We start from the raw sequence: 26540 nt of genomic DNA on the forward strand, positions 1-26540 counted from the left end.
CTGTCACTACACTCATAGACCCAAGAAACCCTGGCCTCCAGAACTAAATTGCTTGGGAAAACACAGGAAAGATAGGTTCTATAAGGGTGAAGTAGATCCCTGTGACTATTGCCAATATTTTTCCAGCTTTCTCTCAGCTTCTATTAGTAGCTTTGTTCTAAACAAAGTGGGTTGAAACAGTAGAAATTTACTGTCTCATTGTCCTGGAGGCTAAAAGTCTAAAGTCAAGGCATTGACAGGGTCATGCACTTTCTGAAGGGAGAATTCTTTCCAATTCTCAAAACTCTTCTAGTTTCTGTTATTTGCTGGCAACCTTTGGCTAATAGAGGCATCCCTCCAGTTACATCTCTTCTAAGTGGAATAAACATCTTCTGGAAGCTCATAGGCTCTTATTTCATAGTTATAACATTAGAGGAGGACAGATAAAAGTTTTTCTTTGGTCTCGGGTTGAAAGACTGAGGAGGAGGGGTGATAGTTGGCTTTGTTTGACTCAGGCATCCATCTCTGAACTAATTGGTTTCATTGATGGGGTGGAGCATGAGAAAAAATGGCTGTGGTTGGGTGGGTGAAGAGGAGAAAACAATAGATGTTGACTAATTAATCACTTTCTGAGTAAAATTTTACATTTAACCATATACTAATCCGGAAATATATGTATCAGGCATCATGCATTAAAATAATTTGTCTTTTAGGGCACTTCATATCACAACTCTGAGACAAGGTACTAAGCTTGCATTCTCAGTTGCTTGTGGCTGACATCACTGCTTCATTTTGTATTAGCCAACCTATTCAAATGGGCAGTTACTAACAGTAACAAGAACTAAGTTTTCTTGAAATCTCATAAGAGCAAGTGCTTAAACTTGTATAAAACTTGGTTAATCCTCAAAACTAGACTGAGAGACATATACTGTTAGCTTCCTTTTATAGAAGAGAAAACCTTTTATAGAAAACACAGACGTTAAATGACTTACAAGATTACACAGCCTGGAAGATGCAGAGTTGGGGTTTGAATCCAGCAGTCTAGCCATCAAGCTGTACTCTTACCTTCCTCACAAACCTACCCCTTAGGATCTTAGGATCTGAGAATTAAAACCTGGCCTACTCTAAGTTTCATGCTGAATAATACAGTCATTTATCTCTTTTTGGAGGGGTTTAGGGGGGATTGAACTCAGGGGCACATGACCACTGGGCCACATTCCCAGTTCTATTTTGTATTTTATTTAGAGACAGGGTTTCACTGAGTTACTTAGCACCTCACTTTTTGCTGAGGCTGGCTTTGAACTCTTTCTTGACCCTCCTGTCTCAGCCTCCTGAACTTCCAGGATTACCGGTGTGTGCCACAGCACCTGACCTCATTTATCTTTTAACATGAAACTCCTAGTAGTAACTGTGATGAAATATAAAGGCAGTTAATAAATACGTGGAACAGAGTATTAGGTAAGGGCAAGGAAGAAACTTCATAAGGAGGTCTCCCATTGATGACTAATCCATCATCTCTCAATAGACTACCCTGGCCATGTTAAAGACATTTCCCCCCTCCCTTTGAGGGCTGGATGACATAAGTGGCTTAAAATGAGGGTGTATGTAGTTTGAAAAACACTGTTCAATGCCAGAACACATTCAGCCTGCTCAACACTTGGAAGAGGCACTGTGGGACCAGAATGCCAGAAGAAACAGGAATTCACAGTTCCCAGCTTATATTTATGTTGGAGCATATGTCATGCCAAACATTTGTGGTGAATTGTGTAAGTGCAATACATTTCTACTGTATCATGCATGTGTGTGTTGTTGGCAACTGTAACTATAATAGGAGATACCACCATCTTTTGTATTTAAAAATAACAGCTTAGGGCTTGGAGATACATGAGTGCTTATTACAATGAAAGAAACTAAGTGCAAATGGATTTAAGGGCAATTTAATTTAGAGAACAGAAATTCAGTACAATATATGTAACCAGTCTGGACATGTTTAAAAAAGGTTAGATGCCACTTTATCACCTGTCAAATTGGCACATATTTTTTAAAATGACAAAATCATTTTTATGAGGATGAAATAGAATGGATATTCTTGTAAACTGATCATGGGAACATAAACTGGCATCAACTTAAACATTTGACATTTGGGTATGTGAGTGTGCATGTGTCTCAGAGTGGTTTTCAGCCTCTTATCCTGAAATTCCATTACTAAGAATTTATCCCAAGATTTGCATTCAAGAGAGTTCACTGCAGCCTGCTAACAGCAAGAAAATACAAATAGCTAAAATACATTCCATTTGCAAAGTTAAATATTATTTTTTCAATGTAGTCTGATGATCCAAGAAACACAATATAGTAATAAAAGACAATAAATTATTTTAGGTAGATGTCATATTGGAGTCATGTTTGTCTGTATCTGGAATTATAGGTGATTTTTATCTTCTGAATTTAAAAATTATATTTTTTGCTCCCTTAAGTTTTCAAATGGAAGAATAAAATATATTTAAAATGTTTAAAGTATACAGATTTTAAATGTCCAGCACAAAAAACTATATATATATATATATATATATATATATATATATATATATATATCCTGATGAAGTTTTGTGCATCATATAAATATGGAATGCAGACTGTATTGTGTCTGGCATAATTTGTACAACCTAATCTTCATGAGATTCAACTATTTTTGCATTGACTGCTCAGTAAGTTTTGCAATTATTATTATTTTGGGGGGTAGGAGTACTGGGGATTGAACCCAGAGGTGTGTAATCACTGACCTCCATCCCCAGCTGGCTTCATATTTTTATTTTGAGACAGAATCTCACTAAGTTGCTTAGGGCCTTGCTAAATTACTGAGGCTGGCCTTGAAACTGCAATTCTTCTGAGACTAGAAATGTGCATCACCATACCCAGTATAATTTTTTTCATCTTTCTTGCTCTGATATGTTTCATTGTATGAATATACCCCTATGCATTTATCCATATTCCTGCTAACAGAAATTCTTATACATACCTTCAGATCAACAAATGCCCTTATTTCCCTGTAACACAGCTAGGAAAAGTATTACTAGGTTGTAGAGTTGGTGTGTATATTTGACTTAGATGTTTCCACTTTTCTTTAGCTAGTCTAGCTTCCTTTATCAGGAGAGTGATCACCACCCTAAGCCAATCTCTTACTTTCATATTATTTGTTTATCATGACTCACTGAAGAATATCTGGACCAATCTTCACCTTTTGGTGCTTTTCTCCAAAAACTTGTCACAGCAACACACTCCACCAAAATCACACTCATGAATTTCTGTTCATTTTCTGCTTCTCTATTCTGAGAATCCAGTGCAGAAATGACTCCAATAACTTCAGATTTACTTTTGTTTGGCATTAATTCATTTACTTTAGAATACAAATCTATTGGAAAAAAACTCGAGAGTCTTGTCTCTTAAAAAACTTTTATTAGGTGTTGCTAGATGACTTTGCACGATGTATCGCACACATCCTGCAGTAAACGGCACTCACAGTAATCCACACGACAGCTCATACAGTGACAGTCACAGCTGATTCCCCTTATAGTTTTCATCCATGTAGAGTGAGCATCATTAGATTTTTCCATGAGATCTGATCTCAGACTCAAGATTACCCTCCCATCTTAAAATAACCAACCAAAAATAATTAAAAAAAAAACAACAAAAAACAAATAAAAGCCCAGCCACAACAAAAGGCTATAGGGAAATTACCAAAAGTCTATAATTAGACTCTACAAGAATATCACAAGGTATTCATCTTTTAAAGATGTGTCCCTAAAATTTATGTGATCTGACACTTGGGTTGCTTTTACCACCAGCAGCAAGTGAGATAGTACTTCTATAGAAGGAGCAGTACACTGACACATATCCACTGAAAATTCTTGAGGTAATAGATTTTTAAATTTCACTGCTTAAAAAAAAAAAATCTGCTAATTTCCAGGTCCTGTCCAGCAGGACCTATCTGTTGGATAGGAAGATTCTTTTCTATTTTTTTCTTTGTCAAATATTTACACATATTTGCATATACAACCTGTGTCTTTGTCTTTTCTAAACACATGGTTTATTTTATTCATTCATCATACATTCATCAGGAAAAGCTGAATTACATACTATGGTACATAAAGAATACAACAAAACCAGCATTTTGTATAAAGCAAAACAAAAGACATAGACCAAGAAGAGCAAAATAATATATTAAACATAATAGCTTGATGTCGATAAAGCCCACAGTGAATGAACAGCAACATGAATTTGTGAGTCTCATGGTTATCCAACATCTGTATGGAAATTTATTACTAATAAAATATCTCCGAAGACATGTTGTAGAGAAATGATCAAATTCCTGAAGTAGCATATACTTTGTTTTATTTTTAATGCTTTTGTCCTAGTTTGAGCTATAGATTTACCTGACAGTCATTCCAATTCCTGTTTTAAACTTAATTAGTATTCTTTTTTGTGGTTTAAAATACACTTCAAGTTTAATGGCTTGAATTTCTGGTACTTAATATTCATTTCATACTTTCTTTTAAAAATGAACAATAAGTTTAAGAAAAATGCACTGGCTAATTTGCTGTTCTAGAGGTAATACAGTAGATTATGGTAGCAAATACAGGCTATATACATCCCTAAAGAGATACTATCTCATTAGCACTTTTTAAATAAAGGGACAAAAGAACACTCACAAAAAATAGATATGGCTCTTTAGATAAGAAATAAAGTCAAGTGAAAAAAATAAGGCACTAATAACATATATAAATGTTATATACCCATCACACAAAGCACCATATGGAAGGTTAAAGGGACTATACATTAGTGCTATTGAAAAAAGGGAATAAGCCCAATTTCCCTGGCTTTTCTTCACCCAGTTTCCTCCTTTCTTTTCTGTAATCGGTGTAGACACACTAAGGTGGTGAGAAAATTATATACTATGCAAAATTAATGGAACAGCACAAAATAATCATTTGGAAATAAAAAGTTGATTGCTCTAGCAACGTAAGAAATTTTTCCTTTTAAATTATCCTTATTTTCCAATATTTTTAGCTCAGTAAAATTTGTTTTCTCCTTTCTAATTTCTTTTCAAGGATTTCTGATAAGAATATTGTCCATTTGCTTATTTTATTTTTACCTGTCTTTTTCCTAAAATACATTAAAAATTTTTTTCCAAATAGTTTTATGAATACCAAACTTAGTAATATAACTAATGAAAATCAGAAACAGTTAATATTAAAGAAACATTGTTTTTCAATCAGGCTCATTTTAAACATAAAAATATTATGATATATTTTCAGAAAATGACTACAAATTTTAAAGAAAACTTTAAGCAATATAATAAAATGGATAAAATCTGGTACAAGCTACTACTGGAAGTCACTCACCTTAAATTTAAAAAATTTGATACTGTTAATAAGAATATAACTAAAATGAAATATATTCTGATATTTAAATAGGAGATGCAAATTAGTTTTTAGAACTTCAATTTCTGAATATATAGGAATAACAAATTAAAAACCCCAATGTTTCTTTTTAGCATTTTATACTCTTCATGAAAAAAGGAAAATGTGAATTATTTACTTGTCCTACAGTTTTGCTATACATCTATATTAATAGATATGAGTATATTTGTTTCATAAAAATGTTTAAAATATAAACAAAACAATTAATTCTCATGGCTTCTTAATAAATAATATTAACATAGTCACATTTTAATGCTGCAGTTTTTGTGTTTCTTATACACAAAATTATTTCTGTGGCCTTATGAAGTTGAATTATTATTATATGTTCATAACTGTTTTCTGAAGCAATAAGATTGTCAATTAAATTTCACATTAAAAACCTGTAACAGATTGTCCTTAATAAGGTAAATGGTAATATATATAAACCAATTACTGTTCTAAGTTTCATATGAAGTATAATTTGGTCTATTTTAAAAAATAATATCTGTAGATTAATTGTGATGAACATGATCAAATAATAAAAGTAAGCTATTGAGGGGAATTTTAAAAAATGGAATATGGAATTTCAAAAAGAGGGGTCTTTAGAAAATAGTCAGCTGATAAAAAATCATGATACTTGATCAAAAATTTCTTTAGAAAGAAAGATAAAGCATGCTAATTTATATATTGAAAAATTTAGATTGTTTATGTCAGATATTTAGATACTATTTCCTTCAAATAAACAAAATATAATTGAATATAGAGGAAGTAAGACGTTAACAAATAGCAGTTTTTAAAAAATACTTGACTGGATTATTTTGAGAATATTTCCCTAGCTGGGGCATGACAGGAAGATCTCCCAAATTTGAAGAGAACTGATGACCGAGAGAACACATGCCAGCTACAAGGAAGAACATAAAGTGACATTATTTCCATAATTTCTGGGGCCATTTACAACTAACTTTGATGCTCCCTTGAATTTTTTTTGTTATGTACTAAACCTATATGAAATACAGTTTGAGTGTGGCTTATGTCTATGAAAAAGTTGAACATTTGCAATGACAAATGGTTTCTAAACCATTCATTTAAGGTCATCTATTTTGGAGTATCAAAAATCTAATTATGTTCACAGTATGAATCAATGTTTGACTCTTACAGACAAATGCTGCACTATATAAATTCCCCACAAGTCCAAGATGGAGGCCCTCTGGTTGAAACAAGGACCAATGGCCATAACTGGAACCATAACCTATTTTGGATGAAGAATAAATGACTTGGGTTCAGGTTGGATGAATGTCTACACAAACTTTCTAGCCAACTGATGTGCAAAGACAATGCTGATCTTAGGATAATGTAAAGCAATTTTTGAGGCTTTTTTCTAGAGTATTATTAAGCTTTCTGGTCCAACTAATATCTTCTCATTTGTTTGATTTACTTTTTGGCAGAGAGCTAGGTGGAAGTTCTTCAACTTCATCAAGAGGCGGGAAGAGTGTCCCAGAAACTCCTGGATATATTTCAATTTACGGATAAAATTAAGCAATATAAATTATGCTCATTATCAGAGTTAAATTGTATAGTCCTTTAAGAGTAGAATTTCATTTCATCAGAGTGAAAGGAGACAGAGGTGAGATAATTTATTCATCAGGGAAGGTAACTGCTGAGGCAAAAAGCAAGATTAATCAGGAAATCTAAGAGATAGGTAATGTTTTAAATAGATGGGTATCACTGCCCAGTCAGATAAGAAAGTCATGTAATTATTCATGATGGAACAGTGACAGAAATGAGGCACATGATAGAAAACAAAGAAATATTTTCTGTTAACGAGTCTGCATAATCTAAGTGATGTGTAAGAGTTAAGAGTGAAACTAATAAAAATCCTTTTATAGGTATAAGGAAATGGCAAAAAGTGTGGGATAGTGACAATGTCTTGTGTATTTTTAAAGAATAATTTACCATATTTTAAAATTTAGGTCCATATAGTTACTCTTAAAATGTCACTTCTATAGTCAAAAGGAAAAATAAAGAATATCATTTCTAGTACGCATAATTACATGCTTCTATAATTGGCAATATGTATAAGGGGACCCTAGGGTAGGTGGTAGGTTCAGGTTTTAGCTAATACTCCAAACAGACAATTATAATAGTCTCACACTACTGTGACTCTGTTTATTGGATCTGGGACCTCACAACTTATGGCACACAAAGGCTCTATACAATACTTTGTTATGAAATGAGTATTAGTTCTAACCTCAACACCAGGAGTTCCATTGAATTTTCCTCTTAAAGATTGTTATCATTGATTTGCATCCAAAGAGTAACATTTCACAGTCTTAAATATTTCCTAAGTAATGTGGTGTGTGTGTGTGTGTGTGTGTGTGTGTGTGTGTGTAAAATGTGATTTTAGAACCTGATTTCCATAATAGGAGAAAAAGGTCATAATTAAATTATGAGTTTGAAAAACAAAATATGTTCAAATTGTTTTGATCTACCATGTTTTTAGTCAGGGATACTTCTTTCATAGAATACATGAACTATGCATATATATTTAAAAATTTCAGTAAAAATTCACTTAACATTTTAAGCCAATGTTACAACTAGGTTATTAGATAACATTTATTAAATATTATTTGCTATATTTGAGCTTTAAACACAGCAGAAGTTTTGAAAATTTCCAGGTTTACTATAAAGAAACTACTACATTTTTTCAGGTTTTATTTTTTTACTTGTTTTAAATGTTTAGCTTCTGATTCTACACAAATTTAAAGAAATGACAGGTTTGCTAACATTGGTATTCTACTCTATTCATTGAAACATCTACATTAGTTGCTTTGTCATTAAGTTATTTAAATGGCACAAGTATTTTAAAGTGCGTGGACTTTTAAGGCTATATTTACAACCAATTATCACAAAACAATAAAGCTAACCACAGGGAAAAATTATTTTCTATAGTTGGGATAGATTTCAATCACAAATATGGTTGGATAAGCATATGACCCATTGAAAAGATTCACATTAAGGCCTATGCATATGTAGCTTCCTTGTAAAATCTATGATGGCTTTTGATGTGAATTTTCTTTTCTGTTTTTTGTACTTAGTAATATATGTCGACTAATGTGATTTAGGCCACTACATTTTTTTTCATCAATATAAATTTAATAGGTGGCATAAAAGTCTGATGTTAAAAACAATTGCATTTGTTTAACAAAGGAGAATTCATTTAACTTGGGATGTCTTGGCAATGCCTTCCAATGTGACAAAGGTCAGTCAGAAATGCTGATGCTCTGCACAGACCAGAGAACTTTTCACCTCTTCTTTTCTTCTCATTTCTTTTGGCAAAGGAGTAGTTAAAATAGCAGAGGTGTAAATGTATGATATGTCAAGATCATTGTATTGTCTTGAGCTACTAATAAAAAAAATAGCAGAAGTGTGGAGAAAAACAAGGTTGGGAAAGGTAAAGGAAGTGGAAAAGACTGCAGCAGTTTACAGGTATTTTATGGGAGCAATGGGTCTTATATTTGGGTGGTGGAATTGAAAAACAGAGTCTCAGAGAGGGCCTGGAGGCTCATGAGATGGTGTCACAGAGCAAGGAGTTTTCTGACAGGCACCACTGAATCTTGATCCCACAGCAGAGAAAGTACAATCGAAGATATCATGTTGTAACCAGATTGGTGTTTAATTACCTCGTATCATTTTCCTGTCTGTTCTAGTCTTAGGATACAATAGCACCTATCACTAAATCACGGTAGTGGTAACAGGAGGTTGCTTGTACCACGGGTTGGCCTCTTTCCTCTTCCTACTCCATGTACAGAAATCTCTAGGGCACTGTTGTGATTCACTGTAAAGTGAGAGTTCCCTGTTATTCTATGATTTATACTCATTCCACCAAACCTTACATAATGTAATTTATTTTTCTATGGATTATTGTGGGCATTTGTAACTACTGACATACTGTTTTCTACTTTTCACATGAAATAATTAAATTTCTCTGTGAAGTCATGTGCATAAATGTAGATAGTGTTTAAAAAAAGTGACAAACATCATCAGTTTGGTTTGAATATTTCATTTAAATCTCTCAAGTTTAAACCAGGCAATTCAAAAATCTTTCTCACGTTATCTGACAGACAGTTCATCAGATTTTATTATTATTGGAAAAAGATTAATTTTAAATAAGTTTTGGTAAGGCAATTATTTGGCTAATCAAGCAGGGAAGAAATTATCATTCAAAAGATGTTCTCTTTAAAAATTCTGCACTCCTGGTTAATATTTCTTTTACTCAAAAAATTTTTCAAATACATTATTTCTCATTTCCTGAAAATGCACTGAAATTTTTATTACAAATATCCTGTAAAAATCAAAATTTAAAACTATGGAAATGTTCATGCATGATGACAAAAATATATGCCAAAGGGTTTTCACTAATGCTTTGTAACAGGGAAGTGGAAACAATCTTGACGTCCATTCAATAGGAAACTAATTCAACTAAAGTATAGCCCCACAATGGATTATGTAGTAATTTATAAAAGAATGAGGTAAATATATGTATATATATATATAAACTCTTATGGAAAGATATCTACCAATATATAATAAAATGAAAAAGTCACAGCAAAGAAATAATATTATTATTCTATTTATATAAAATACATGCATGAACATGTACACACACACACACACACACTCACACATACTCATACACCCCTCCCCACATGGTTATTTGTAAATTTGTAGAAAGTGTCTGGAAGGACACATACCAAAGCATTAACAGTGGTTACCCCTCGTAAATTAGGGTGTGGTAAGCAGAGGAATTTGTGTTTTATAATTCTATATGATTTGATTTTTTAAAGGAGAATATATTAAATTTATAATAAAAACATATAAAAATGTCCAGCCTTTGATAGAAAGATATTTATTTAATGTGCACACTTCTTTTTCTAAAGTAGTTTTTAGAATTTATTGTAAAGATTACTACTATTGTTTTACCTTCAAAGTTGGCACTGACATATAAAGAATCCTTTTTATTTTCTTCTTTCTGTGTAAGATTTTGAAATTTAGTTTTTAAAAAATCACACATAATTACTTTATGTTGCAGGGAAAAGCCTAATATGTATCCACCTTTAAAGAGAAAAATGCATTCATTTATTTTAAAAATCTATGCAATAGAAAAATGAAATCCTGTGCAATACAGTGCACACTGTCTCAGTAATGAAGAAACAGCCTTCACTGATAACAGACACTACTTTGTAACTGGCATATTGGAAAGTTTTCCAAATCATATGAAAATACCTCAAAAGATAAGTTATTTAAAGAAAGGAATAAAAATCCCTGAGTAAGCCAAAGACAACAGATATAATGATCTAAGAAAATAGATGATTTATGACCAGAGAATATATTTTTCAACTAATTGGTATATATGTGTATGGCATATGTATTCATATATGATATATATATATCATATATGTATAGATCCTCTATATTTAGAATTCATCATATTCACACATTGCCAAACTGATGCCTAAGTCCTGGAAAGATGAATTAAAAAAAACTTGAGCACTTTTATGTCAGAGCCATGTATTTGGGCTAGAGATTCTCCTTCTCCCTAACTAATACTAAAGCACCTAAAACAGACACTCAATAAATACCTGACAAATGGTTGGATGGGTGAATGGAAAGATGAATTTGTGAAACTAGAGCATCACTTTTTCTCGTCTCATGTCATGCTTTAAGATACACTACTCTAGAATCACAAATGTCACAATCGCCTTCAACAGAAAATAGATGAGTCCAAAAACCCAACAGCTATTCTGAATTATTCTGAAAAAAAATGCAAGCATGCTGCCCTTTCACCCATGAGCTAAACACAAATGGTAAAATGTCTTACACTCTGGAGCCCAATAAAGACCAACCATCTATATGAATGCATGTTTTTTATCATATAATCTATTTCAAGTCATATAAGTTTGCTGATACATAAATGCTACATCCATGGCAGATAGCTAATTTTGAGAATTTGGAGACAAGTAAAAAACCTTAGGCTTCTTAGAAGTCTTTTCTGCCTTTCTGCTGATAACAGACACTACTGTTCATGATGGTAACAAATGAATATACTAATTAATTGTCCTTCTCTTATTTTCAAAGATTTCTCCTCTGAGAAAAACTTTCTGAAAACACTTTCTTCATTTTTTGTTTTCCTTCTCCAAAAACAGCTGTTTTTTTAGATGAACATATGAACATAACCCCTCTATAAGAAGATACCAACAAAGCATTATGCACTTGAGCAGTAAATGAGAAATCCTTTCAAACTGGTATGTTTCCATGAAAAACTTGAGGTCAAATAAAAACAAATAGGAAGAGAAGATAAGGAAGACAGTGGAGATTAAAAAATTTAAAACCTTGATCTAAAATAAATGATCTATCATCATAAGTTGGTAATTAAAAAAACAGTGGAATATGGAATTTGTTTAAAGACTTAAGCAATTCTCTTACTAATAAACTTGTTCTTTGGGTTAAATAATCTCACATGAAGGATTTATCCACAGAGTAAAGCACATGTGCTATAATGGAAGAAATTGAAAAGACTGAATATTTGGGTCTTGAGGGCTTACTAAAAGCAACCTATTAGTTTTGTCAGTTTACAAAGTCCAATACACCTCAGGATGACCATTGCACAAATTTTTCTGTGTGTGACAGAAAGAGAGAGCAAGAAATAGAAAGGGTCAACATCAAAATAGCCTGTTGTCTACATTGACTTTAATTCAATATGTTAGCAAATTATGCCCACAAAAGAACTATCATCTCTAAACAGGTCTAAGAAAATGTGAAGGAAAAAAAAAATAGTGTAGAGGCATGGAAATAGATACGCACAAGGTTACTGGGCCTAGTTTTAACATATATTTATATACACACATTCACACTCCTACACATATACACTTCATTAACTCATAATTCTTCTCATTAATTTAGTTTCATTATTTCCCTTTTGGGCACTGAAAGTTTTAACAATTACAGTATCTGAAAGATAAAGGAATTACACTGTTTGAGACACAGATGAAAACAGATGCCATCCGTGAACTTGTATCTTCTGAAAAGTGACCTTGCTTATTGGGACAGACAGGACCTTAGCTATTCACACCAAGTCCCACAGATAGGCTGGAGGGAGGTTGAGGGTTCAAAGACAATCCAAGCAATGCTCAGAAGAGGCACCCTCAGAACAATTCTGAGGAAAACCAGTCCTCAGTTAAAATATTTTCTTCCAAGAAACACAAAGGTCAGAGATATGATACAGATGTTTATAGTTTATGAAAGTGACCATTTTTTTTTTAAAGCAGCAATTTGTTTAGGGTAAGGACAGGATACCATATGGGAGTGCACCGGTAGCCAGAGGCATTGTGGCTTGCAGAGAGCCATGGGGAGACGAGACGCAGAAGGTTCCTCGCAGTGTTTTCAGGGTAGAACTCACAGATGGTGTGCCATCTTGCACAGCTCCTCCTGGGACCAGCTTAGTGGGGTGAGATCACCTGCATTTTACCAATGCATACCTGTCCTTGATCGCTTTCTCTGTTTCTTACAAAGGCAATAGATAGGAAATACAAATAAACCTAGGGATTAAAAAAACATAAAGGCAATTAGGGGGAGACACATTTTGGTTTCTTTGAAACTTTTCCCTTTCATTTCATTGCATACTCTTTAGAAATAATCTTTTTTTTTTTTTTTTTTTTTTTTTAGCAATACATGGACATGAAAAGAGAGAAGATACCTATGCTATGAAATATGTTTATTATTATTTAATTCTTTATTATTTTTCTTTAGCTCTTTCTGCCTTTTAACATTCTCAGTGATATAGTTTCACTAGGGAACAAAGCTTTCTAACAAAATATCAAACCTTAGATTTAATCTTAATTATCCATAGTCGAATCCTTTGTACACTATGACAGTCACATTTCAGTTTCAAGTAATACCACATCTTATTTAAGAACACCTTGTGGAGCCAAATATCAGATGTGACTCCCAGTTTTAAGACTAATAAGGTCTTAGTAAGCCTTAATTTTCTCAAATATAAAATGTAGATAGTAAATAATTACCTCATCCAGTCCTGACTTACTGCAGTAACTGAAATGTCAGACACTGTCTATCTGTCCTGCACATGTATTACTTTCCAAATAAAAATTTATGTATGAAAAATCATTTTATTTAGCAAAATTAAATAATTACAATTAATAAACAATTAATAAAGCAGCCTTTATCACAGTGTTTAACTTAATCTTTTATAAAGCAATGGTTCTCAAAGTGTGGTCCTTGGACCAATAGTATTAACATCACTTGGGAACATTTTAAAATAAAAAATCTATGGGCTGTGCCTCCATACTCAGTCAGAAGTTGCAGGTACAAACAATCAACTATGTTTTAGCTAGTCCTTGTGGTTATTTTAAGACTTGGTAAAGTCTGAAAACTATTGGTTTAAGGTGCATACTTTAATATACTTGTATGAATGAAACTATACAAATCATTAATAGGTTTTCTATTTGTCCATGTTCAAGTAGATGTTGATATGTTCCTGTATACATGGAAGGCATTTTTTACTAGGTGAAACCAAACACCTACCAAACACCAAAGCCTCTTTTCTTTAATGCTCCAACCTGAAATCAGAATTGGAGAACTTTAAGTCTAGTTCACTTGACTCTTGCACTAAAACACAAATGCGTCCTTGGTATAAAGAGGAAGCAATAATGAATCCAAGTGTTCAAAGACTGAAAAACTGTCACACAAATATATCCTACGGGAAACATGATACTCTGAATTTAGAAGTCACGTGCTGAGTAGCTGTCTAAAATAGGCATGGGACAGAAATTATGGCCACTAACAGCTGACTCACTTTACATTTACACTCATTTTGTCTCCATTGTCATGTGAAAAATCTAATCTCAGACATGATAAGTGTTTCTTACCGATTACAACTGCTATGGCCCCTAGTGCTAATCCCAAAACCAGGATTAGAGGTGCAACGAATAATTTTCCAGCTGGAAAACAAAAAACAAAATAATTTAGTATCTAAAAGCTAACTTGCCAAACACTTCCAGCAACGCTTCTAAATATCTCAGTGCAGGTTATTTTTAAAGAAGTCTGATGACAATTAAGACCTTATTTTCCTAAGAAATATACAAGGTGTAGAACAGCTAATGAACAAATAAGTTCATCATGGATGTCTTGGGCAATCTGTGTCAAACATCTCAGAAATCATTTATCTTTCATAATAACAACAAAAACAAATCTAAACCAACTGGCTCACTTTATACTTCCAAGGCCATCCATCTTTGTGTTTTCCTTTGGATATTTTCCATTTTCAAGATGCTGAAAGATTAAGAAAGGAGTGACACGTTCTGATTTGGTAGGAGAAAATCCAGTTATTTCACAAATGAAGAGCTGGTAGGGACTACAGAGAAATTCCACCTAAGACCACATCTGAAAAAAAAGTGGTTTATTTACTTCCTGAGTCCAAAGAAAATTAATAATATGACCTAATAGAATGAATGACAAATGGAATGTTGTTAAAACTCCTCTTAAGGAAAATTACCCATAAAAATCATGTTGGGAATAATTCAAGTAAATAATTTTTAAAAATTTAAAAAGGAAGGCACCTATAAAACAAAAAAGGCTACATGCTGGTAGGGTACTGTGTCTGGCAGCATCAGCCAGTATTTTCTCTCCTAGATGAATAATTTATCAGTGATAATGATCAGTATTGTCATATGTGAACACAGAACAGAATCCACAATGGGAATCTCACTGACTTTGAAAGAAACTAGCGCACAAAATAGGCCAGAAAACAGTGTCTGCTCATTCCTTAGCACATGGGTTAGAGCACGTGGCACAGTTGTACAGCTGCAAAACTCAAATGTGGTAGGAGAAGTGAAACGAGGAGAAAAATCTGCAGGAGGATCATACAGCTATTTAAGAATGAAATAGCAATAGCATCCTATAAACAATTTCTTTGTTTTAATCACCAATTACACACAAAAGAGAAAAACTATGCAGCTACTGGTTAGAAATCTGACAGAAAAAAATTAACTTATTTTTTAGAAATGGTCTGAGGAACCAGATGACCAGATGTATATGGAACATAGCTTTTAATATCTCATTTTAAAAGATAGATTTAATAGCTGTAATGATCAACTTGAATTGTCAACTTGATTGGATCAAGAGAGGACGGATATTAAGAAATTTATGGGTGTGGCATGAGGGTGTATCTAGGAATGATTGGCATGTGGGAAAGCCAAATGAAATGTAGACTCTCCCTAATCATGGGCAGCATTGACCAATAGGATGATGGCTTGGGTGGAAAACAGCAGATGCCAGCTCCATTCTTCTGGAATGGGTTCTTGATAGCAATTGTCTGAGGATATTGGACTCCTGCTATTTTACTCTTCCAAAGCAGACTCTGATAGTGATTCTCTCCCGAAGCGTGGTTGATCCTTCTTGTACTGGGGCTTCAGCCTCTTGGACTGTGCAGCTACTGATTCTTCCAGCTCTAAAGCCTGCAGAGTGCCATTGTGGAGTATCACCAGCTTTTATAATTATACTTCCTGTTCATTCTGTTCCTCTAGAGAACTCTAATATCTAATTAATATCAACACAATGTCTAACATGTGTTTTCTTTTTTATTTATTCTAATTAGCTATAGATTACAGTAGACTGCATTTTGACACATCATACATAAATGGAGTATAATCTCTCATTCTTCTGGCTGTACATAATGTAGAACTACACTCGTCATATAATCATATATGCACATGGGATAATAATGTCCAATTCATTCCACTGTCCTTCCTACCTTCCTGACCCCTCCTCTCCCTTCACTCCCCTCTGTCTGATACCAAGTACCTCTATTCTTCTCTAGGCGCCTGTTTATTGTGAATTAGTATCTGCATATCATGGAAAATATTTGACCTTTGTTTCTTTGGGATTGTCTTATTTTGTTTAGCATGATATTCTCCAGCTCGATCCATTTACCAGAAAATACCATACTTTCATTCTTCTTTAAGGATGAATAATATTCCATTGTGTGTGTGTGTATATATGTATACACATCACATTTTTTAAACCCATTCTTCTGTTGAAGGGCACCTAGTTTGATTTAGCTATTATGAATTGAGCTGTTATAAACATTGATGTGGCTACATCACTATAATATGTTGATTTTAAGTCCTTTGGATATAAACTTAGGAGTGGGATATTTGGGTCAAATGATGGCTCCCTTCTAAGTTTTCTGAGGAATCTCCATACTACCTTCCATAGTGGCTGCACTAATTTGAAGCCCCACTATCAATGTATGATTGGACCTTTCCCCCCACATCATCACCAAAATTTTTTGTTGCTTGTATTCTTGATAATTGCCATTCTGCCTGGAGTGAGGTAAAATCTCAGTGTAGTTGTGATTTGCATTTCTCTAATTACTACAGATGTTGGATGATTTTTCATATATTTTTTGATCAAATGTATGTCTTCTGTGAAGTGTCTGTTCAATTCCTTAGCCCATTTATTGACTGGGTTGTCGAATTCCACCATCAAACACTCACAGTCATTCCAGGTGAACCGGGATACACTAAACAACCACACAGAGGCAGAGACAGAGAAATATCTTTTTCTTTAGGTCCTGTGATGGCTCCACTAACCTTAAGGGTCCGTGGAAAGATAGACAGACAGAGAAAGAGAGAGAGAGAGAGAGAGAGAGAGAGAGAGAGAGAGAGAGAGAGAGATAGAGAGAGAAAGAAGAAGAAGAACAACAACAATAACAACTAGTAGTAGAAGAAGTAGTAGTAGAAGTAGTAGTAGTAGTAGTAGTAGTAGTAGTAGTAGTAGTAGTAGAACCCTTTTATTGGGAAGAAGCCATTCAAATGAGGCAAGAGTCAGGTTTCAGGGGAGTTGAGTCTAGCTTTGTGATGTGATGTCTGCTGTCATCAGATTGACTGACATCTAGGAAGGCCAAGCCCAAAGGCAGAGCAAGAGAAGGGGACAAACTAAGGGATTTTCCATGAAACATTCTTATCCCAAACAGGGCAAAAGGGTAGGGTTACAAAGGAATAGGTGAGTGTAGCTCAACCCCTCTGGGTGCTGCCTACTCCTGGGACCACACCTTGTTAGCACTGTTATCCAAGCAAGGAAAAAGACTAAGTCATGAGTCATGGCACTACCACTCCAGACTACATTGATCTTTCAGATCTGCTTGGTGCATTAGGACTTAAAGGTGCTTGCATTTGGAGTGAGTCCCCACACTGGATTATTTTATTATTTTAACCATGAATTTTACTTATTTTTCACCAGTGACATAAATCAGTTAAATAATACAAAAGCCCACTGAATGGTGGTGACCTTTGTATATTCTTAGAGCTATGGTTAAAAGTTGGAATTTCAGAATCTAGGACTGTATATTTTAAAATACCCTGTTTGTCTCCTATGCACATAGCTCAGTCTTTTCATTCAAACTTCCTCTAAAAATAATTATCAACATATTTTCATCACAGTAATGGAGCATGACTATAAAGAAAAGTCACTGATTTTTTGTCTTTCAAAATCACAGACATCAAGGAACATGTGCTCCCTCCCTATGGGGTGAAATAAGCTTATTCTAAGGATGATCCACATTGAAACCTTAGTATTCCTATTTCTGACAAAGTCTGGAGAGAGTGAATACACTTTTTCTTATTCCTAGGACAGTAACACATTTTTTAAAAATACTATTTTCAGTAGGAAATAATATTACACATACACTCTATTATTCATATGCCTATAATTTAATTTTGCCTAATTATGTGTTCCTTTTTTTGCTGTTGAACATTCTACTTGCACATAAACTATTAAAGTTGATCATGTTTTAAAATCTTTCACATTACTATCAAATTTCTTTGCAAAAGAATGATACATTTTGATATTTTGTCCATCAAAGATTTTTAAATACTAATTGTGATTTTTAAAAAATTGCATTAAAATATTATTCATTTTGAAAAAAAGAATCGTATAAAATTTCCAATTTGCTCAGTACAGTATGAAATTTCAGCATTGAGTGGTAATTTTACAAAGTAATGGATAATCAGGAGTCCCAAATATCTCATTTTATTTTAATTTATATTTTTCTACCAATAACTCTGAAAATTTCCTCCCCCTCCCTCTCCCCTTCTCCTTCTCCTTCTCCTTCTTCTTTTTCGTACTGTGGATTGACTCCAGGGATATTTTATCACTGAGCTATATACCCAGCTTTTTTTATTTTTTATCTTAAGAGAGGGTCTCACTAAGTTGTTTATGGCCTCACTAAGTTGCTGAGGCTGGCCTCAGACTTGTGATCCTTGTCTTAGCCTCCCAAATTGCTGGGATTATAGGCATGCACCACTTCTCCTAGATATACTGAATATTTTTGAACATGTTTTTGGTCTATTCATATTTCTTTAATTCTGGTTCAACACTCTGTTGTCTTTTTTAAAAAATTTGGGTATTTATTTTTGAAGGGGGGCTCATTGCTTTTGTTCATATAAACTGTCATCTAGAAATCACTTTACACACTGATTTTTTAAAAATTATATGATTTACTTAAAACCTTCAAATTTTGGTGTGAAATATTACAAGGATTTAAGATGTTTCCTTAAGTACTTTCATTTCTAATACCTGAATTATCTGCCTATGCCCTACCATGGAGATGCCCTGCATTGGAGTCTGCTCATCATCCCCTTTCTTGTGAGTAGAACCTTTGGTTTCTAGCTGGGCAAATGGTAATGTGCAATGAACACCATATTTCCCATTCCTCAGATGTGGGAGGCATGCATGCCCTACCTCGGCTTCTGACCAAGGACATGTGGAGGCTGTATCCAAGGCTGCGGGGCCAAGATGTATAACATTACACAAGAAGAGTGTCTGGAAGAGTTGACCTATAATTCATCCACTCTCTTGTATGACAGGAAGTCAGGGAGTCACAAGGTAATTCCTTTTCCTACTTTCATGGAGAGAGGTGAGGACTCCTCCATGGGAGTTAAAGTCAATAGCAGTTGAGGTTATTGTGCTGGGGTGGGAGAATACATGTTGGAGGGAAAGCTCATCTTAAGCCAGCTGCTCTCTATTTTGTCAGGTGTATCTTGACTTGGCTGCACGTACACACATGCATGTGAGCACACATGTGCACACGCATAAGGCATAAGAAGAAGACCCAACAGAAATCCATTTTCTGAAATCTGACCAAAAAAAAAAAAAATTAAATAAGAAAACAGAAAAGGTACAGAGAAAATATTGTCTTGCTGACAATGTCTATGGTATTCTCCGCTCACTGTCCATTTCATAAGCTGTAAGATAACTCAACCCAATTTTTGACCAGAGAAGATTCTCGGGGTGTCCAGGCAAATATCAAGAAGGCCCAAAGAGATATATCCTGAGAACTGCTGGAAAGATAGAACACTAAATAACTTCCTTCATAAGAATGTCTAAAGAGAAAAAGAAAAAGGAAAGAAAAAAAAAGACTGGCCAAACCAAAGATATTTAAAATAAAGAATGGAAGGAAACATCTTACAACAATAAAATCTAAAATGGCACTGAAATAGGATTAAAAAAGACTAATCAGGCTGAAAATATAAAGGTTTTGTATTTGGGACTGCTGTCTGTCTCTATAAACTTACAAATAGGGTCCTGCTCAATACTTTATTTGCAATTATTTTTCTCATAATATTCATTATAAATAGGGGAGCTTCCTTATCTATCTCTAAAGGCTATATGACTAACCAGCAAATATAGCTAATATACCAACCAAGAAAATAAATAAACAAAAAATTGCTGAAAATTACTAAAACTAATCTTGATTACTGGATGCTGTTGGCTCTGTAAAATTATGTTTAAAATGGGAGTTCATAATCTGTTTGAATCAAATGTATGAAATATGATATGTCAAGAGCTTTGTAATGTTTTGAACAACTAATAATAAACAAATAAATAAATAAAATTTAGCATATTTCAATCATGTAAGATTTTAGACGTTTCCATGTTAAAGTGCATTTAAGGTGTATATTCTTTTTCCCGACAGAAATCTGTCATTAGCACCAGCTTTGTTCTAGTCAGCCATCATGATTCCAAAAAAGGAAAGGGCGGTCACACACCAGTGTAGTGGCTAAGAATGGTTACAGAGAGATTTTCATGAAGTCACTAAGCCGAACTAGATAGAAAAGGGTAAGTATGGAAGATGTTGAAAAGTATCTTATACACACAACAAGACTGCCAGAAATAATGTAGCACAACACTGTGAAAAGAGAGGAAGAAATCTCACAGTGGATACATTACAGAGGTGCCAGGAGCTAAGGGAAGACGACATATTAGGTCACAGGAATGAAGGTGGTGGCATTAGGCCAGGGGGATTCGGTTACAGGCAGATATCAGCTTATGGGTGTGCGTGTGTAGAAGTCATGTGTGAGGCTGTGTGTTACTGAGGAAGAAGGGGTAGAAAGTCAGTCTACAAGAGCACTTACGCTTGCGTAATTAAACTTGGGTCTATATATAATGAGGACTTCTGAAACTCATTCCATTAACGGCTGGCTCTTAATTAGGAATATGATAGGAAAACATATACAATGGCACCGATTAGGAAGACATAATGGAACTCCATTACAGGGCTGTGAAACGTGTGCTTCTTTCCATCCTGCTAGACCATGTTCCCTGCTGTACTGTACTGCAGTACTTCATCAGTGAACAGAGGATGTGTGTAGATATTGTCCCTCTGATCAAGTGGCTTATACTAGGGCTTCAGAAATTTAAAAGGCTGATCACTTCAGATTTCTTCCATGTAATCAATGATTTGTTTTTCAAATAAAATCTGCTTACTCAAATAACTAATGTCCTGTTAACAAATTAAAGCTTTCAATTTGGTGGGTTTTGGTTTTGTTTTGTAATGGAAATGTAACTGAAGTGATTCTGCAAGCTGTATATGGGGTAAAATGGGAGTTCATAACCCACTTGAATCAAAATGTGAAATATGATATATCAAGAACTATGTAATGTTTTGAACAACCAACAATAAAAAAAAAAAAAAAAAAAAAAAAAAGATCTTGCTAGGTTGCCCAGAATGGCCTCCAATTCCTGGGCTCAAAAGATCCTTATGCCTCAGCCTCCTGAGTAGTTGGAATTATATATAAGTAGGTGCCACTGCACCAAGTCGTTTTCAATTTTGTTCACAAAAGGAGAGAGAATATTCTCCTCTTGCTTTGGGGTAAAGCCCTATCTAGAATACCTGGCACACAGCAAGTGCTCAGAATTATCACGGGTATTCCAAGTTCTACAGCTTCATTCTGAGGGAAGAGTCCCATAAGCTTGTCAGATACTCACCACAGACTGACCCTCTCACTAATCTCCTTAAATGAGGTCTCTCTGGGAGGTAGCGATATTTGCATCCAAATATACTGAGGTTTGATGTGTGGTCTCCAAAAAACCGGAGTTGGCGGTATCTCTCCCCACATCGATAACAAAAATTAGTGTTACACTGTGAACATGTCATGTGGTCACATCCTTCAGTTCTCTGGATGTGGATCTGTATTGGAGAAAGAGGCAAAGAGAAGAAAAGATTTTTAAAGTTTTTAGAAAGTAAAATCTAGCAACCTTTATTGGAACAACACAGCCTTTACCAAAGTGGAAGTGTCACATGGCATCCCTTAGGCATCCAATATACTTATAATAACACTCTGCAAGATTAATTTGTTACTAAGTACTTTTGTGTATGGAAACTTCAATAATTTTTCAGGTACTCAAGTTGTTGGCTTATTTTGATCAACCTATAAACAAACACTGCCCACAGAAGATTCATTCGTCTTTCCAGGCACACATCTAACTCAATGGACAAGAGAAAATTTAAAATGCTGTGAAAGTATTTTTATCTTTTATTTTATGCTATGACCAGCAAGAATAAGGTGACTCAGGGGGAATAAGACAGGAGAGTTTTCCTTAAAAGAAACGATTACGTAAAAATTTCTGTGAATAAATATCAAGGAGCAGAAATTTCTCTTTGCTCAAAGAAATTGTAACAAATACACATGTGTATGCAATACCTTTTCACTACCTAATATTATTTGTAAATATGTTGTTCATAGGACTGTGAAATGCCTTCTATGCAATTCAAACCTTCTCCTACTGTTGCAGTCAAGCTACGTGTAGCCACAGCTTCACCCATAATGTAACAAGGACATTATTTTTGGACAGTCCATATACTCAATGTGTAGTCACTGTTTTAAGCACTCCTCGGTGCTTAAGATCATGTTATAATCAAGATATTGATCTTTTTAGGTATAACTGGACTCTGAGTCCTCGTGGATCCTGTATCCACGGATCCTGGAGCCATCTTTTATTCCAATGTTACCCACTTTTCCTGTTAGGAGAAACATCATGAAAGAAACTCTAAATATACAACAATATTATTTCATCAAAAGACACATACTTTCATTATACTGCCTAACTCTCATGAATAAAATGGGATCACCTAAAAATACAGTTTCACCATAGAGTAGCCACTTACTACATTCAAGGGCCATCTTCACTCATTAATATATATTTGCAGTGGTGGCACTGGGTTCTCATTCCATTATATAAAATGAAATATACCACACACAAAAGTCATTTGCTTAGAAATTTCATTGCAATTGTTCCCATTACCATTTTTACTACTATCAACTTCTATTCATGATGTTGTTTTGGGATTTGTTTGTCAGTGAATATTTTAATGCAATTGGGAACTTCACCCTTCATACCAGAGTCAAAACCTCCAGGAGTTATCTGGCTCCTGTCAGTAAAGCTTAAATCCCAATCTACAACATGACACATTTCATCTGAAATTATGCTCTTTTTCCCCTAATGCACACTGCATTTCTCTGAACTAGCAGAAATGGGGTTAGAATCACATTTTTAAAAAGCTGGTCAGTGATGTTAGAGACGGGATAAAATCATCCGGGTAAAAGAGATCTCTGAAGAGAAAAAGCTAAGAGATGAAAATGATTGCTCATTTCAAAACATAACTTATTTTATAGGTGTGAGCATAAAAATTTTGGAAGTTGTTATCTCCAATCACATGCCACATTTGTTTTGTGATTAAACTGCAATTTAAAGGAATTTTAAAAGGACTCATGAGACTAAAATAACAATGGATATCAATGATAAAATTTTCATCAGAAAAATACACACACATGTGAATTTATCTATCATATCCTAATCTACCTACCAATGAGTTTCTAGGTGAATCTGAGAATTTTGAAGAATAGGTAAGTAGAGGGCAGCCTATTACAGGCAAGCACTGGACACATGGATAAATGAATGAACCACAAAAGAAAAGTCAGCGGAGTGGCCAGCAGGACCTCAGGTATCCAGAATTGTTTTGTGAATTGTAGGTTAACTGCCCGCTCTCTCCAGTGACTCTGGGCAAGTAATTCTCAGCCCCACAGGAAAGCGGAAAGAACCTGGGATTTGACTTCCAGTGGCCTGTGGGTCAGTACTAGCTCATCTAGCTACTTAAAATGAAGTCACTTACTTCCCCTGAGTCTCAGTTTTAATGATGTTCCTCTCATGAACCCATTGTTTGGCACACCCAAGTCAGATCATTATAAAGGGTTCTCATCTACCTTTATCCACCTAAACATATGAGAAATCAAATAATTAGGTAATATAACTACAGACCTCTTCCTTGCCAGGTGGTCTCTCTCCCTTTCTTGGACTGACACTGGACTAGAGTACCTGCAGATAGGCAAGGTGTTTGTGGTCAAGAGGAAATGAACATTTGCGCTCAAGGATTACAAACAAATGATTATTTTGGCAACAAAAACTACATTTCTTGCTATTGGCCACCCTATTCCTTTATAGTCATACCGATTTTTAAAAAATTTTATATGACAGTGCAGCTGTAGTGAATACAGGTTTTATGGGGCCTGAGGTTATTTAATTTCAGGGACCCTCTTTAAAGAGTGCAATTACAAACAAAAATTTGATACAAGGCCAAAAATGGGGGCCGTGTAGGTAAGGATCTCCAGAGCCCAAGCTTTTTAGCTTCCTAGTAAAACAGCACTTTCCTGGTTGTGCCTGTTTATTAGTGATTGTGTGTCCATATCAATTCAGCACAGTAGATGGCATGAAGGTATAACCTAGGCCAAAGTTCTACTGGACCCACCCTTCAACCTTTCATGATTCTTTAAACCATCAGGGCACTAAGAAACACATCTGAAGATAATTGCTGTGCACCTCAAACATCTTACACTCAACTTTTTGATTATATTTTGCATTTGATCTTAAAATGGAAATGATACAACTTAACAGATTTCCTCATCAGACAGCAGTGTTGTATGGAGCCTATAAAGGGAAGAGGACTGATATCTAGAGTTTATTTTGTGCCAAGCATCCTACATACAAAGATTAGCTCTTTAAACTGCACCATGAGATTGACATTCTTATTCTTAATGGGTACTCAGAAAAGTGATTTGCTGAAATAACAATCCTAGTGAGTGGAGAAAAATTTCAAATTTCTTATGCTATGCAACCTTTTATTGTGAAATTAAAGGTAAAACCAGAGGGTCAAAATAGTCTTTGCTAATCAACAGTGTAATCTTCACAGTAGAGGTTATGAGACAAATACGTCTGCTTTTCTAAGATTTTCTGCTTGTTTTTGCTGCTCTCTGGATCCACACTCTTCCTTCAAAATGGCATCAAAACTTTTTCTGATGGACAACTTGTTCTTATAAGTTAAACTTGTCACTTATAGTATATATGCCTCAAAATTTTACATGCAGTTCTGTCATTTTATATCGGTTTATAATATTGCTTCACTGAGTTCTAAAATCTTTATGTGGCCTATTTATTATTCCATTTAAATACCCAAACTGCTATTTCTATTCTCTCTTTTAAGGTTTTTCCTTAGTACTAATATTGTTATTATATTATAATATTCTGAACATAGCATGAAACTAAAATATTATTGATCTTACCACACAGGAATTGAAAAAGTAAGGTCTCATAAGGATGTTCAGTAATTTTGTACACTGTAGGAATATATGGTTCTATAAAGGCAGGGATTTAATTGTGGAAAATGGTATCATGATTTACCAACTCTGAAGTACACAGTGCTTTCTTTAGTACTATTGTGGATTGAATATATCTTGATTATATATAAATATTTTATTATTTGATACCAATAGAGAAATGAACAGATATGACATCAGTTAGCATACAACAGAACACACAACTTTTTACATTTGTTAAGCAAATTGCAATTTTGAACTTCTGAAACTTAGTGGGAAATAAATTTCACATGCTAAATGAGTTCCTTGGGTATGTCTTTGAGTGGCATGCTTGTAACAATGCCATCTTTTTTTTGAAACATAAAGCTTTAAAATAGATTAAAATTATATTCACATATGGTTCATTTTTTCCCCAAAACAAAAAACATTCATCAGATTAGCTCACTAAAAAATAAACTAATTACCCAAGTGACTACAATTCAGCATCAAAATTCTGTTTTTACTTAAAAGATGGAAATAGACTAGGTATTTCTAATTCATTAGCTTAAACTGAGTATTCACAAGCCATGGATGTTATGTGTATGTGTGTATGTGTGTGTGCTCACTACTGGGCATTGAAAACAGGGCCTTGCTCACATCAGGCAAGTACTGTGCCACTGAGTTGCACCCCCAGCCATCCCAAATGCTACTTGATTTGTTATTACACACACATTTTCTTCACTCCATCAGGATAAGGATGGCTACTTAAAGAACTCAATACTTATGACCCAAATGTTGCTGATACCTCTGTACACTTAAAGTCATGAGATGAAATGTTCAGAATATGCCAGACATTTTTTCAGTAAGAGTCTGATATTAAGTTCACATTGTAGTAGACGTAAAAAGACACAACTGTTTATCTTTGTGCCTATGATATTCTTCATCCCACAGACCAAAAACCAGTAATAAGAAATTAACCATTACACATATGAACATACATAAAATAGTACCAGTCTCCCTCAAGTTGTTTACATTTAGTTTAATAAAATGATCATATAGAATCTAAAAAATAAAAGTGGAATATAGTTTTTTTATTTTCATAGAGATTCCACTTAATCAATGG

At 34.3% G+C, this 26540-nt stretch overlaps 1 protein-coding gene across 6 annotated transcripts in view; it reads right to left on the minus strand.

Moving 5' to 3' along the window:
- Positions 1 to 3412: 3412 nt before the first annotated feature.
- Rnf217 (ring finger protein 217) overlaps positions 3413 to 26540 on the minus strand; it is a 129126-nt gene continuing 105998 nt past the window's right edge. For 2 of the 6 annotated variants that reach the window (XM_078019250.1, XM_078019247.1), the window contains 3 exons: positions 21777 to 21978; positions 14378 to 14449; positions 3413 to 13030 (listed from right to left, as the gene is read on the minus strand). In XM_078019250.1, the coding sequence (XP_077875376.1) occupies positions 12957 to 13030; positions 14378 to 14449; positions 21777 to 21978 (348 nt within the window). In that variant the 3' untranslated portion in view covers positions 3413 to 12956. Of the gene's footprint in view, positions 13031 to 14377; positions 14450 to 14718; positions 14781 to 15489; positions 15965 to 19402; positions 19646 to 21776; positions 21979 to 26540 lie in introns of those variants that run through there. The other 4 variants (XR_013424904.1, XM_078019251.1, XM_078019248.1 and 1 more) reach the window with 4 other exon arrangements.

This window comes from Ictidomys tridecemlineatus, chromosome 8, assembly GCF_052094955.1.
Source record: "Ictidomys tridecemlineatus isolate mIctTri1 chromosome 8, mIctTri1.hap1, whole genome shotgun sequence".
Lineage (NCBI taxonomy): Eukaryota > Metazoa > Chordata > Mammalia > Rodentia > Sciuridae > Ictidomys > Ictidomys tridecemlineatus.